The sequence below is a fragment of the Hippoglossus hippoglossus genome, chromosome 13 (genome assembly GCF_009819705.1).
Source record: "Hippoglossus hippoglossus isolate fHipHip1 chromosome 13, fHipHip1.pri, whole genome shotgun sequence".
NCBI classification, from domain to species: Eukaryota; Metazoa; Chordata; class Actinopteri; order Pleuronectiformes; family Pleuronectidae; genus Hippoglossus; species Hippoglossus hippoglossus.
Genome location: NC_047163.1, coordinates 102,501 through 117,500, shown reverse-complemented (window position 1 = coordinate 117,500; position 15,000 = coordinate 102,501). Strand labels below are relative to the sequence as shown.

The 15,000-nt window shown below is 42.9% G+C and overlaps 3 protein-coding genes across 6 annotated transcripts in view; 1 reads left to right on the top strand and 2 right to left on the bottom strand.

Moving 5' to 3' along the window:
• LOC117772439 (diacylglycerol kinase delta-like) overlaps positions 1 to 2,912 on the bottom strand; it is a 22,859-nt gene extending 19,947 nt beyond the window's left edge. The window contains exons 1-2 of one of the 4 annotated variants that reach the window (XM_034603571.1): positions 2,739 to 2,912; positions 2 to 112 (exon numbers count right to left, since the gene is read on the bottom strand). In XM_034603571.1, coding sequence (XP_034459462.1) covers positions 2 to 112; positions 2,739 to 2,873 — 246 coding nt within the window. In that variant the 5' untranslated portion in view covers positions 2,874 to 2,912. Of the gene's footprint in view, position 1; positions 167 to 241; positions 257 to 2,738 lie in introns of those variants that run through there. The other 3 variants (XM_034603567.1, XM_034603569.1, XM_034603570.1) reach the window with 3 other exon arrangements.
• A 6,373-nt stretch (positions 2,913 to 9,285) lies between these two features.
• LOC117772463 (inner ear-specific collagen) lies at positions 9,286 to 12,667 on the top strand. The gene is made up of 5 exons (XM_034603625.1): positions 9,286 to 9,368; positions 10,042 to 10,381; positions 10,961 to 11,041; positions 11,127 to 11,207; positions 11,281 to 12,667. Exons 1-5 carry the CDS (start codon positions 9,354 to 9,356, stop codon positions 12,234 to 12,236), a joined length of 1,473 nt encoding a protein of 490 aa, XP_034459516.1. The 5' UTR covers positions 9,286 to 9,353; the 3' UTR covers positions 12,237 to 12,667.
• A 1,466-nt stretch (positions 12,668 to 14,133) lies between these two features.
• The window catches only part of sagb (S-antigen; retina and pineal gland (arrestin) b), an 8,944-nt gene continuing 8,077 nt past the window's right edge, over positions 14,134 to 15,000 (bottom strand). Inside the window, exons 15-16 of the mRNA XM_034603633.1 lie at positions 14,829 to 14,838; positions 14,134 to 14,455 (exon numbers count right to left, since the gene is read on the bottom strand). Of these exons, the coding sequence (XP_034459524.1) occupies positions 14,362 to 14,455; positions 14,829 to 14,838 (104 nt within the window). The 3' untranslated portion in view covers positions 14,134 to 14,361. The remainder of the gene's footprint in view (positions 14,456 to 14,828; positions 14,839 to 15,000) is intronic.

The window sequence follows — 15,000 nt, the reverse complement described above, 5'->3', positions numbered from 1 at the left end:
CCTTGGCCGTCTGAGCATAGTACAGAGTTCTTCCTCTCAGTTTGAAGTATCGTCTCTTCCAGCGCTGGAACGAGTTGGTTTGTTTCATCAGGTTTCCTTCCTTCAACACTGTCTGAAACACAAAACAACAACAGATTATAACCAGATTAAACCTGTTTATTACCAGAACATAACCATATCTGCCCGCATCCGTTTCAAAACATTAGTACTTGGTACCGTGCTGCGAACGGATCGGGTCCAGTCTGCATCCAGGACATGGTCAAGCGTTACACCCCCACGTTACATCGTGGATTAGGATCTGTGGATCGCGTATCAGAGATCGTAATGGTGGATCCAGTATGGCAGATTCTGTATCGTGCTGGCTGATCGTGGCATCCGATAATGGTGGTGGACCACGACCGAGGTGGCAGCTGGTGATGGATCCTAATGGCGGCAGTGGACAATGACTGGACTATAGTGGCATCCGATCTTGATGGTGGATCCTGATCTTGCTGGCTGCTGACCACAGACTGTGATTGAAGCAGGACTGTTTGATATATAATATTTCTCCTCAGATACTCGACCATTAATGACATTAATCCACCAATTCACTGACCTTCAGTTATGCTTCAAAATGTTTACCCTCATCAATGCTGCTAAAACCTTTATCTCTCTGATGTTCTCTGTTCCACGTGACATCTGTTCACTTGTGTCCGTCCTGGGAGACGGATCCTCACGTGTCTCTGAGGTTTCTACCTTCTTTACCTGTTAAAGGTTTTAGTAGTTTGACTCTTGTTGAGGGTTAAGGACAGAGGACGTCTCACCTTGTTAAAGCCTATGAGACAAACTGATTTGTGAATATGGGCTATACAAATAAAATTTGATTGATTGATTGATTGACCCCCGCCCGTCCACTCCGCTCTGCATCAGCCAATCGGCTTGTTGCTCCCTCACTGCGAGGGACAGCTGTCACTCAACAACATCACGACTGTTTCCTGTCCTGGCTCCTAAACGGTGGAACGAGCTCCACATGGACATCAGGACAGAAAGTCTCCACATCTTCCTCCAGACTGAAGACACATCTCTTCAGACTGAAGACACTTCTCTTCAGACTGAAGACACCTCTCTTCAGACTGAAGACACTTCTCTTCAGTCTGAAGACACTTCTCTTCAGACTGAAGACACTTCTCTTCAGACTGAAGACACATCTCTTCAGACTGAAGACACTTCTCTTCAGACTGAAGACACTTCTCTTCAGACTGAAGACACTTCTCTTCAGACTACACCTTGAATAAAAGTTTAAACTAACAATTCAGTAGCACTTACATGTCACTAACTTATAGAACTTTGTAGTTTGTCTTTCTTGAAGAACTTGTACTTTCTTGATTCTTGTTGTTCTGGTTTGTTCCTCATGGTTGATGCACTGATTGTGAGTCGCTTTGGATAAAAGCGTCAGCTCAATGTAATGAAATGTAATGTAATATCATAACCAGATCATAACCAGATTGTAAACAGATTTAACCTGTTTTTTACCAGATTATAAATAGATTGTAACCAGACTATTACCTGATTATAACCAGATTATAACAGCAACACAAGCCACTTTATAGAAACACTAACCAGTTACAATACAAACCAGTTAATAAATACACACACACACACACACACACACACACACACACACACACACACACACACACACACACACACACACACACACACACACACTGGCCTTTCACAATAAAAGTAATGCAGTAAATGTAGTTGTGTGTTTGCGGCAGCTCAACTTTAACCCTGTTACACGTCACACAGTGACGTCACTTAACGAGCCGTTATGTCTCGTGTACCGTGACGTTAACACCGGAACAAATCGAGTCTGTGCACGCGACCGTCATCTTCTGACCGGGGAGCAGCTCTGGGAAACGCCGGGGCTTTTCTCTGGGCCTCCGGTTAGCAGCAGTTAGCCTCATTAGCTTAGCCGAACATTTAAATACCGACACCGTGATTTTTGCATTGATTCACCGGAAACGGAGACTCAGACCCAGAACCGAGTCTCAGACCCGGAACCGAGACTCGAGACCCGGAACTGAGACTCTAACTTCCGTTAGCCCCAAGATAAACACAAACACAGGTTCATCCAGTTAACCTGGGTAACTAACGGTTAGTTAGTTCACCTGGTTAAATAATAAAGTATTATTCACAACAACACTTTTATATATATATATATATATATATATATATATAAACTATAATTGACAATAATAATTTATATATAATATGACACATCTATTCACAGTAATAATTTGTATATTATATATAATATAAAACTATATATATTTACAATAATAATTTATATATAATATGAAACAACATCTATTCACAGTAATAATCTATATATTATATATAATATAAAACTATATATATTTAGTAGTTATACTTTACATATTATATATAATATAAAACTATATGTATCCACAGTAATACTTTATATATTATATATAATGTAAAACTATATGTATATCCACAATAATAATTTAGTTTTATATTTCAGCAACTGAAATCCCTATGAAACCACAGGTTGGTTTTTAGTCCAACAGAGGACATCAGACTCTCTGGTCCCCTGATGGCGGACATGTTGGAGCTCCGCCGGTTCTCATGGAGCGGTGATCGCAGGAGCTCGGGGCCGAGTCTGGGCCTCCCTCCGCCGGATCACCTCTCTCCCTGAGCCCGGACAATGCGCTGGAACTACCGCTCTCTACCTTGCTGCGGATCTGTCCGGACGTCGACACTTTCCGGATGAGTTTCTGCGGGGATCCGGGCTCCTGCTCCGGCTCGCTATCCGATGACTCGTCCGGGCACCGGACCTCAGACTCCGGACCCGCGGCCTCCGCCATCCTCCATCAGACCCCCGGGGAGGAGCCGGGGAGGAGCCGGGGAGGCAGCGCGTCCCAGCGGCCAGAGCGGACATCACAGGGAGAGGGTACAGTTTACTGGCCTCTGCTGGTTAAACCGTGATATTACACCAAACAGGTTTATACTACAGTATATAATAATATATAAGATAAATGTCATAATATGATATGATATAATAGAGTCTGAGTTGATGATCACATGATGAGTTAACAAACCGTGGTTCGGTCACTCTGTGTTCAACAGTTCTACAAAGATGATATTTTATTTTGTTTGTTTCAACCTCTAAAGTGTTTTAGTGGTGAGGAGATAGTGAGGGGAACTATTCCTTCAAGGAGGTCAAAGGTCATATTAGTAGGACAAAAAATACAGAATTCACAGAACCATACACACACACACTCAATCACACAGACACACACACTCACACACTCAATCACACAGACACACACACTCACACACTCAATCACACAGACACACACACTCACACACTCAATCACACAGACACACACACTCACACACTCAATCACACACACTCACACACTCACACACTCAATCACACAGACACACACACTCACACACACACACACACACTCACACACTCAATCACACAGACACACACACTCACACACTCAATCACACACACACACACACTCACACAGACACACAGACACACACACACACACACTCACACACTCAATCACACACACTCACACACTCACACACTCACACAGACACACAGACACACACACACACACACACTCAATCACACACACACACACACACTGATCATCTTTATACAAAGTCATTGATTATGTTCATATACAGTTAATGATTGTGTATACACAGTTTTAAATTATGTTTATATACAGTCTTTAATGAACGGGACAAAAGCTAAAATTGAAACCTGTCTTATGTAATTGAAGCTGGTTGGTTGAGGGCGTGTCCCCGGGCTCAGGTGAACCACCTGTCCACAGGTGACCTACATGAAGGTTCTCAGCCTGGTTCCCAGGACACGGCAGCAGTAACGTGTCGTATAAAGACAGTTTGTGTGGGATCAGGTGACGCCTCTGTCACTTCATACACAGAGAACCAGGTCAGTTTACACATGAAAGAGTTGCTCCACCCAATAGCGTCCTCACAATGGTCACAAAACGCATAACACACTGATGAGACATAAAGACTGACCCGGTCCAGACTTCAGTCCGGAGACAGGAAGTGAACCCAGGTTGTTGAAGCTAGTGGGTCGTTCAGGTAACACACACCCTGATGTGTCATTAGTGTCACATGTGTTGGGCTGTTGATCTGAACTCAGTTTGTGTCCTAAACCACGTCCTCTGTAGTTTTTGATAAAGATGGGTTTGTACATTTCCGTCCTCAGAAGAGTGTCCCTCGTCCTTAAGGTGTAAGTGAACTGTCCTGGCCTGTGGACCTGGTTCTCCTGTGCCATCTGTTTGTGTGTTGGTTGTCTTATTGAATTTATCTGACCAGTCCTTGTTTGATTGGACTGAAGCAACCACATTATTTCCTCAGCGAGGTTATGTTTTGTTAGTGTTTCTGTTTGCAGGGTTTCGCAAAAACTACTGGATGAGTCACCATGAAGGTGGAAGGATGTGATATGGTCAAGAAATAACAAAAATAAATTAATAAATTTGGTGCAGACCCAGGGAATTTGTTTCAGTTTCTCTGCAGCATTTTCCACAGAATTAATTTGATCTATAGTGATAGCGGGGGTGCATGTGCACGTGCACAAACGTTGCCCTTACATGCACAGATTTAGAGTGACAGGTTCACAGACCTGAGAGAAAAAAACTAGTTCTCGTGTATTGATGCTGCTTGTGCAGCTCAAACTATGAGATCTGATTGTCTGTGTGGACGCTAAAAACTCGACACTATATGATGTCACTGCACACAGACGGTCAGAGTTCTGTCATGTTATAATGAAAAGTTTGCAACTTATTTTGTTCATTGTGAAACTGTGGCAGGACAAAAGAGAATAAGTGACACCAACAGTGGAGATAATTAATGAATCACTGCTTTGATGGTGGAGGTATGAGCTCTTGAACAAGTTTCATCCTCAGGGTGTCGCCGGGTTTAAAAAGTTCTGTGAGACTCCAGAAACAAACGGAATCATGATGTTGTTCTGTCTTTTGATGAAAGTCCAGTTTGTGTAGCCACAGGTTTTAACAGTTACCTTGATGTGTTGTTTTTCCTTCACTTTGTCCACGGTCCTTGTGGGTATGTTCTGTGGTGTAAGGTTCTGATGACCCCCAGCTTGAATTAATGTCAATCAATCAATCAATCAAATTTTATTGGTATGGCCCATATTCACAAATCACAATAGGCCTCATAGATCTTAACAACTTAAGATTTAAAGGTTATAACTTCGAACTTAAGAACATTCACTAAGTTGATGTGTTCTGAACCAATGGCTGGAGGCAGCTCCTGGGAAGGAGGTCAGCATCCTACTTCCCACTTCTTCCATGTAGAGCTTATCGGAGGCACAGGTGAGGCTATGGTACACCTGTATTTTTGCCTATACTGTATAGGTAAGTGGTAGTCAGGCAAAGGTGATGCTCAGAACATACAGTGGCAAGAAAAAATATGTGAACCCTTTGGTTGCAGCTGTGGCTGAGGGGGTACAGCGGTCATCCTCTAACCAGAAAGTTGGCAGTTCAATTCCAGTCAATTAATCCATCTGCATACCAAAGTGTCCTTGGACAAGATACTGCCCATAGAAAAAAGTGCTGCTAATAGATGCACTGTAGGAAAGTGTGTGTGAATGGGTGAATGGCAAACTGTACTGTAAAGCGCTTTGAGTGGTCATCAAGACTAGAAAAGTGCTATATAAATACAAAACCATTTACCATTTGGTATTACCTGGATTTCTTTCATTCCACAGCATCTCTATAGGGTTAAGGTCTGGGCTCTGACTGGGCCACTCCAAAAGGTGGATTGTAATTTTCTTAAATCGTTCCGTAGTGGCTTCACTTTGATATTTAGGATCATTTTCCTGCTACATCACCAAACTCATACTGAGCTTCAGCTGGTGGACACCCTGACATTCTCCTGCCTTTATAAATTTGGGAATTTATTTTCTCCCTGATGATGGTGAGCTGTCCAGGCCCTAAAATCACGATGCTCCCTTCACCATACTTCAGAGTTGGGATGAGGTTTTCATGTTGGTAAGCAGTGCCCTTTTTATGCCATACATTGTGCACTTTGGTGTTCTCATCTTGGGCAGGGGTACAATTACATTACATTCTTCCAGAGACGAGGAACCCTGTGGAGCTGGAGAAACCTGATGTAGATTGTCAACCGTGTTATGGTCCACCACAGCTGCCTCTCCTCCTCCCTCCTGTCGACCTGGTTGCCCAGCTCTGACTCCCCAAGGTGAAACCAGGCCAGAGGATCTCTGCAGGGAAAGCTGATGCGGTCTTCACGACTCCCATGTCTGCGTCCTGAAGTAGCAGGAGGAACCCCTGCCAATACCAAAGTGACTTAAGATTCTCACAAAGTCCTCTCAAAAAGGACAAAAGAGCTTCAGCCTGTGGTGACTAATTGTCATTAATCAAAGTTAGTAGTGACGATAAAAACAAGTCCACTAGTCCAGTGCCCTCACTTAGACTCGCTCATTAACCGATTAGAATAATGAGTGAGACTAGTTTTTCCATTAGCATTGTGGAGTGTCACAGTGTTCTTCGGCAGACTTAATGCGTGGAGCAATGTTTTTTTTGGAAAGCAGCGTCTTTCTCTGTAATGTGCTACCGACAACCTGATGTGATGGAGAACCCAATGTTTTGCGTATGGATGACTCACGAACAGAACCTTTAGCCATTTCTAATGATTCCTTCCAGCCTGAGGCTGTAACTCTAGGGTTCTTCTTTACCTGATTGAGAATTCTGCATTGAGCCTGAGGAGTCATCTTGGCAGCGCATCCACTGTAGACCGATGAATGACTGAAGTCTTTGAGTCTTCCAGCTTCATGCAAATCAACTACTCTTGATCATAGGTCTTCTAGGATGAGGCATAGTTCACATCAGCAGAAGCTTCTTGTGAATAGCAAACTCAAAATGTTTTTATAAGTCAAAGTAGCGTTAACCCATCCCTCCAAATGTATTATTTATTTATTTAATGTATCATTTATTCTACTCCAGGTTTTGCTAATAACTAGGGCTGCACCTATCGATTATTTTTGTATTGGTTAATCTAACGATTATTTCTTATTACTCGATTAATATAATAATGAATTCATAAAAAATAAAATAAAAAAACATGTAATTAATATTTCAATATTTTATTTATTAACTTCTCTTAAATACAAACATGACAAAAAGGTATTCACTGCAAGGCATTATTCCACAACAAGAAATAATTTCTTCAAAATAAAATCAGTGCAAAAGCTTGTTCTTTTCAAGCATTCAAGTAAAATGAATATAGTACAATCTACATAAAGCTTTCCAACAACAAAATAAAATAAAATTCAAGTAACATAAAAAAAAATCCACTTGGGGTAAAATTTGTTGCAATTTAAGGAACACTTAACCTCTTTTTCTCACAGCAAACAATTTAACTCTAATTAACAAACACACCCAAGCAGATACACAATCTCCTCTTCCTTCTCTCCCCTCCCTATACTTCTCTCTTCCTCCTTCTCTCCTCTTCTCTCTCTCCATCCCTCCATACTTTTCTCTCTCCTCCTCACTTTCGCTTTCTCTGCTCCTCCCTCTACCTCTCACTCCCCCTATCTCCTCTATCTCTCTTAGGCCATGGGTTTCCATGTGTCCTGAGTTGGGGGAGACAGTAATTAACCCAGAATATCAGCGTTGTCTTTCCACCATTGGAATGGACTCTTATCCCTTTCAATAGAATGTTCACCAAAATACATGAGCACCTCATTCCTCACCATTTCAACACCTTCTTCTTCCTGACCGCCGTCTTCCCCATGGTCTCGCCCTTCCACCTTGAAGCTATCTCCAGTTCAGCAGCTGTTTGGAAGGAGTTCACAGCAGCAGACTCAAAGGAGGTTGTCTGTGTGGATTTCTGGAGGCCTTTGATCAGAGGACGTAGAGCAGAGACCGTTACATACGCCTCTCCACCCAGGAAGACAGTGGCTTGCTCAAAGGGCTTGAGAACTTTCTCCAGTTCCTCCAGTAGGTCGAGGTAATGCTTTCCTCTCTGTGAGACCTCTGGGTCAGAAAGTGTTGCGGTCACTGGCCATCGCGGCTCCTAGAGGCGACTCACCATGTAATAGGAGCTGTTCCATCTTACAGGTACATCCTGGATCCACATGCTCAGCTGTGCCCCACTGCTTTTGCTTATTTTTGAGCTTGCTGCTGGCCAGCTCACTTCTTCTGAAATGTATAACAAGGCTCCTTGCAGACCTAAGTGCCTTGCTTATCTGGGAATCTTACTTCAGGGCGTTGTTGACCAATAGTTGAGGTGTATGACCAGCACATGGATGTGAAGCTACGCCATACTTCTCCTCCAAGATCCTGAGAGCTGCTACGACATTGGCAGCATTATCATGTACAACAACCTGCACATCTTTAAGGGAGAAACCAAACTTCTCTGCCATCTCTTCCACCCAACCAGTGATATGTTCTGCTGTGTGGCGCTCCTCAAGCGGTATTGTGGTGAGTGTGTATGAACTGATCTTCCAATCCTGATTCATCAAGTTGCAAGTGACTCCTAAATATGCCTCAGTGGCAATACTTGTCATATTAGCTTTTGGGTCTTTTTCCAACCTACGCATGAGTGTGAATGTTTGAATGATTTAGTCAATATGGACACAAACAATGCAATAATTTGTGATTTATTAGTGAAAGCAGATCGCGTGTTGATCATTTTGTAAGTAACTTGGGATCAGACCATGTTTTAAAATTAATTTATACACAAATCTAAAAGGTTCATCACTTTTTCTTTGCACTGTATATGGTCTGGACTGATGCTGGTCCTGTCGGCAAAGGGTGCTGTCTATCTGGAGACGTTTTCTGTTGTGGTGTGGACATTGTTGGACACCATGAACGTTTGTTGTGGGGTGTTTCTGACCTGGGGGTAGGATGGCTGCCAGGTGTTGAATGTTGTATGTATATTGTATGTTACAGAATTAATGATGATAATGATCGAAGTTCCTAGAAAAGTAAAAATGTTGATAAAGTTGTCGGTCAACAGCTTCTTCCTTTTCCAGGAACACAACTTTTCTCTAGTTGCCACTGATGGGAACATAGGTGTGTGTGTGTGTGTGTGTGTTGTCATGTGACACCTGTCTGTATTATTTTAATGAGGTCACATTATCTATCAAAGACACAAAAACACAGACCTACTTTTACACAACACAGACACCCCCCCTCACACCTACCTGAGTGTGTGTGTGTGTTTGTGAGTGGGCGGAGCTGCAGGTGTTTTATTAACAGCTGTGAGAGTGACAGATCAGATCAGCTGCAGGAACGAGTGACGCTTCATCGATGGATGAAAGTTCGGTGAGAAACAAACTGATGTGAATTTCTTTTTATATTTCTTTTTATTCTGTGTTTATTATCATAATATTTCATAACAGAGGAGCAAAATAAAATAATAAAATGTGTACTAAATAGATAATTATCATATAAATAATGATCTGATTGTAGAAGTTATTTTAATAATCACAACAGTAAATAATATATAAGAATGTTTTTCTAAACGATACTTATTAACTTCCACAGTGATGTGTAGTCATTTTATTAGAGAGTTATTGTAATTGACAGCTGCACTGATTCTGAGTCTGTGCTGTCCCTTTAAGAACAGCTGTAAACCCTAAACAGTGTGAATAAAAACGTAATCGTTAATGCACATGAATGACAAATCATTGTTGGTCAATTTGTCCAAAATCAACTAATGTCTGTTTCAGGACGTTCAGGTGAAGAAGTGAGGTCACAAACAAAAACAGTGAAAACATTAGTTTTACATTTTTAGTTTTAAAGATTTTACATCAAAAAGCTTCAGAATCATTTTGCACGATGACGAACTTTATAACTTTAGTTGAGTGTGAAACGTTTCACATCACGATGTCACCAGGTCGTCTGTTAGCTATGATGAAAGCAGCAGCTAGCTTGTTATGCTCAGTATAAACATCACCAGGTCATATTGAATAAACTGTACCCCCCCCCCCTGCAGACCATGCTGACCTTTCCTGTCCACCTTCTGTTGATGGTGGTGTCCCTCCCCATCGTCATGATGATGCCTGAGCCCAACACCCCACAACCCTGGATCACCCCCCCCAACCCTCCGCCTACACTGCCCACCCACCCACCGATGGACGGCCCAGGACGCCTCTTTAACCACACTGGAGACAACATGACGGAGCTGCCCGCCGGATCCCCGGAGGCCTTTTGCCAGATGTTGCTGCAGTCCACCGACCCGGTCTCCCCAGATGATATTCCTTGGTTCTGTCTCTGCACACACTGCCAGAGCACCCAGGGGCCCAAAGGGGACAGAGGAGACCGGGGTCTTCCAGGTAAGGACAAAATAATACACATCTGCTGATAGTTTTCTGCTTTAATAAATATCAACCCCTCCTTGAGCAGCACATGGTGGTCACTTGCAGTCACTACATGTATAAAGTGTAAATTACCATTCAATACAATATAATCCTGTCCAACAGATTCTGGCCACCAGGGGAAGCACCTGTCTTCACTTTACTGATTGTTCAGGTTGTTCTCATCCTGAACACTGATGACGTTTGACACACGTCTATTTGCTTTCATAGTTGTGATATACCTTCAGTCCACCAGTGGCAGCAATGAGCTCTGAGCTGATAACAACCAGGGGTGAAAAAGAAAGATGCAGGTTTAGTTTTTTATTTGTTTCCACAGTTTTGATATGTCCGGGTGAACCCCGCCTGTTGCCTAATGTCAGCTGGGATTGGCTCCACTGCAACACTCGTATGATGCGCCCCTAAATAGTGGATGGATTCTGAGGCAGGATTTATGGCGGTTCTGGATCAGAATTTTGTTCATTGTTTGTCTTCTTGGAATGAATAATAATTGACAGGAAACATGATATGAATTTATTAATATCTCGGTTCCCGTCTCAGGTAGTCCAGGTAGTCCTGGAAGAAGAGGCTTGACAGGGTTCAGAGGTAATCCGGGTTTCGTGGGCAGACCTGGGATCAAAGGTAAAAAAACGTCCTTATTCATTGTTCTTTTCCTACAACGACTGCGAACGTCACTTCAACTGTTTTTGATGTTTCTGCTGCTCAGGACAGAAAGGAGACGAGGGTGAGAAGGGACAACATGGACTCCAAGGACTAGTGGGACGCAAAGGGGACCGAGGTTACAAAGGTGAGGCAAGGGCCCACATGTTACAGCTCATCAGATTTAGGTCAAGGTCCTGACCTGTTTTTCGTTGCTGCAGGTGACAAAGGTGATCAAGGTCTGGCGGGTCACCCAGGGGATCATGGTCCTAAAGGAGATGATGGAGTCTGTCCAGATACCTGTGAGTCCAGCGATGGCCCACAAGGACCCCCAGGTCTACCTGGCCCTGCAGGAACCCGAGGTCTGCCTGGTACTCCAGGGGTGCTGGGGCCCAAAGGCAATAAGGGTGATGTGGGCAATCTGGGTCCCCCTGGTGCCCCTGGACTTATGGGTGATAAGGGTGATTTAGGGCCCCAGGGGGAGTGTAACTGTACAGACGGAGTAGATGGGAGTCCAGGTCATAAGGGGGAAATGGGAGACAAGGGGGAACAAGGAGAGGGCGGGGCTGAGGGGAAATTTGGGCAACAGGGGAACCAGGGAGATCGAGGGCATATTGGCATGATGGGTCCTCCTGGTCCCTGCATGCCCAGTATCCAGTCAGCCTTCTCTGCCGGGCTGATGTCCAGTTACCCCCCACCCAACACCCCTGTGGTCTTCTCCCACATTATCTACAATGTCTATGACAATTACAACCCCTTGACTGGTATCTTCACCGCCCCCGTTAATGGCACCTATGTCTTCAGCTACCACCTCACTGTCCATGAACGGGTCCTGAAAGTTGGACTCTTTCATGAATTCAGAGCGGTTATTATAACCACTGACCCGAAAAGGTTAGGGACAACCTCGCACTCAGTTGTAATTCACCTGGCCATTTGGGAAAGGGTGTGGCTTCAGGTGAAGGATCAGGCCACTAATGGCATGTACGCCGGTCCTGAGACCAGCAGCACCTTCTCAGGCTTCTTACTCCACCCAGATACATGTGATGTGGGTTTAAGTAGAGGCTTAATGCCACTGTTTTCAGATGATGAAGTATACCTCTGGAAAGAAATGTCTGAGACCAGCACCGCCAGTCCCCCCACTATAACTGCTGGTGGAGAATCCGACGATGATCAATAAAATTACCTTTGGTTGCCTGGTCATCAGGTCACAGGTCATCTTATCTGTAGAGGGTCTGAAATAAATTATGTTAGCTCTTTTTGAAAACACATCACACCAATCAAACAATAGAGAGAGAACCAATGAAACCAGAAAAACTCAGCAGTAGATTTTCAACAGAACTGAATATAAATCTGTAAAACAGAAGTGAGAGCTGCAAAAACCATAATACCTGCAGGGGGCGTCAGACTCTCAGGCCTCATTTATTGGTTCAACTTTCAGACTCTGTAGTTCCAGTTTGTTCCAGATCCAAAAGGTTGTTGTTTCAAATCCTGTGAAGCCATTTTTAAAATCTGGTCTCATTTTACTGATCTTTGTATGATTCTGATCCTGGAACCATGTGACCTGTATCTGTGGTTCTTTCTGAGCAGAAATAAAAAAACAATAAATTATCTTCAACTGAATCATTTGTGTTTAAATCTGTTTTCTTATGAAAAAGACGTTAGCTTCATTTTTATTCTTGTTTTGTTTGAGACGTGAAGCTAAAATAAAACAAGAACGAACATGAAGCTAATGTCTAAAATAACTTTTAAAAATAGTTTTAGTTTAAATGTTAGCTTCATGCTTGTTGTCGTTATATTTAAACGTTGGTTTCATACATGTTCTTGTTTTATTTTAGACGTTAGCTTCCCGTTCTTGTTTTAGTGTGTTCTTTGTGCGTTTCATGCCACCTTGTCGTTGTAATAACATCCTGTGTGTTGTTTGTTTATCAGCGGCTGAATCTCAGTCTTTGTCTGTAAACTGCTGAAGTTCTACTTCTGTGTCACAGCGTCGCCTGATGATCCCATGACACTGATCCTGTAGCAGCGGTATTAAGTGATACGGACCCGTCTTTAGATCCACAGGGCGGGTTCCTCTAAAGTCTCTGTGTTCTCACAACAATGGAACAAAAGGCTGAGTCCATTTCGCCCTGATGTGTTTTCATAGGGACGAAATGATCACGACACCTGAGCTCCGACCTCCTGAATTCAGGACGAACATGAAACCTCGTTTTGTAGAATTTTCTCAGTTTGAAGATGACAAGTTTGTATTGACAGAAACGAATCAGAATCTGGATGTAGATACACACGATGATGTCACAGAACATGTGTGTGGGTCAATTTGTTGCCATGACAACAGCCGAACTGAAACAAGCAGCTTGGTCCATGTTGACAGGTGGCATCATCAATCACAACCAGACGTGATGTCACATGTTCACGTGACCAACAGGTGACAAACAGACTTCAGGTGTGCATTCGAACGACAGGACGTTAACGTGTATACGTTCTTGTTTCTGTTAGTTCTTCAGCTTAATTGTAAAAACAAAATAAAAACAGATGATTAATTATTTGTTGTTTTTTTAGCGTTCAAGAGAGTTTAATAATGTTTTCATGATCAGCTGATGAGAGGACGAGGAACAACAGAACACGTGTGTATGTGACTGTGTTTGCGACTGTACCAGTGTGTGTGTGTGTGTCACTAGAGACATCGCACCACGTTTGTTTATTTTACGTTAATTCATTTCTTCTCGGCGGATGTTTGTTTTTATTCTGAAATGATAAAATATCATCAAAGATGAAAAATAAAAAGAACAAACAACACAAAGTCATCAGCTCCGTGTTTGTTTTTCTTCTAGCGCCACTGTAGCGATTGCTTATTGTTACGTTGCTTTTTGGTTTGTTTACCCACACTATGAACTGTGGGTAATTCTCTTTGGTAAAGAACCAGATCACATGGTGCTGGTAGAACATACGTTTTTATGACACAGACGTGATCACAACAGTTTGTTTTATTTAGACAGAAAGCCCGTTGTCATCAACTAAAAAAAGATGCGAACATTCGTCAGGATGAGGCCTGTGATGAAACAGATTCACTCCTGACAACGGATCAATACATCGTTACTGAGCAGCGTAAGGAACATTTGACAGCAAGTAGAACTCCAGAGCCACAAGTCAGTTTGTTCCCCATAGCGTCCCCTGCAGCCTGAGTCACTGTACCATAGAACAGCAGCACAGCTGAATGTAATGTTTGTCCTGAGGGGGGCGCTGCAGGACACATCCTGTTTTTGTCTTCGGCTCTGGAAGGTGACAGACGGCAGTGACGCTCTTCACGCCTCAGTAGGAGACTCATCATCATCTCCGTAGACCACGCCCTTCAGGTAGGCTCGCTTAAAGTCCTCAAACACCATGTCGTCAGGTTCTCTGAGAGAGAATCAGATTAGCAGAGTCAGGCTAAATCCACACGACTAAGGTTTCATTTCAAAACTCATCTCTGCTACGTATACGCCTGCGACCACGTGACTCCACAGAGTCGCTGAAACAGAAAAGTTTGTAAACGCTGCTGGTTTGAGTAGAAACTGAGACGTCAGGAAACGATGACGCTCACAACCTCTTGGGGCTTTTAGGTCACGACGTAACCTTCACTGATTCGTCAGGCTCCTGTCACATGGGCATGGATTAAAACTGATACAGAAACGAAAACACTTGTGTGGACACAGATTGTTAAATTTGAAAATGGAATTTTTATAAATGAAAATGCAGGCATATGGATGTAGCCTCAGTGAAGGAGTCTCACCTCTCTTTGGCTGATGAGACGATTGAAACAGGAAGTGATGAAAGAGAAAAAAGTCATGAGTGAAAAACAACAGATTTAATAAAAGACAAATAAACTGAGTTGGATGTTAAAGAAAACTGAAATTAACAAAGATTTTTGATGTAAAAATACCAGGATTCAACCTGTAACATCA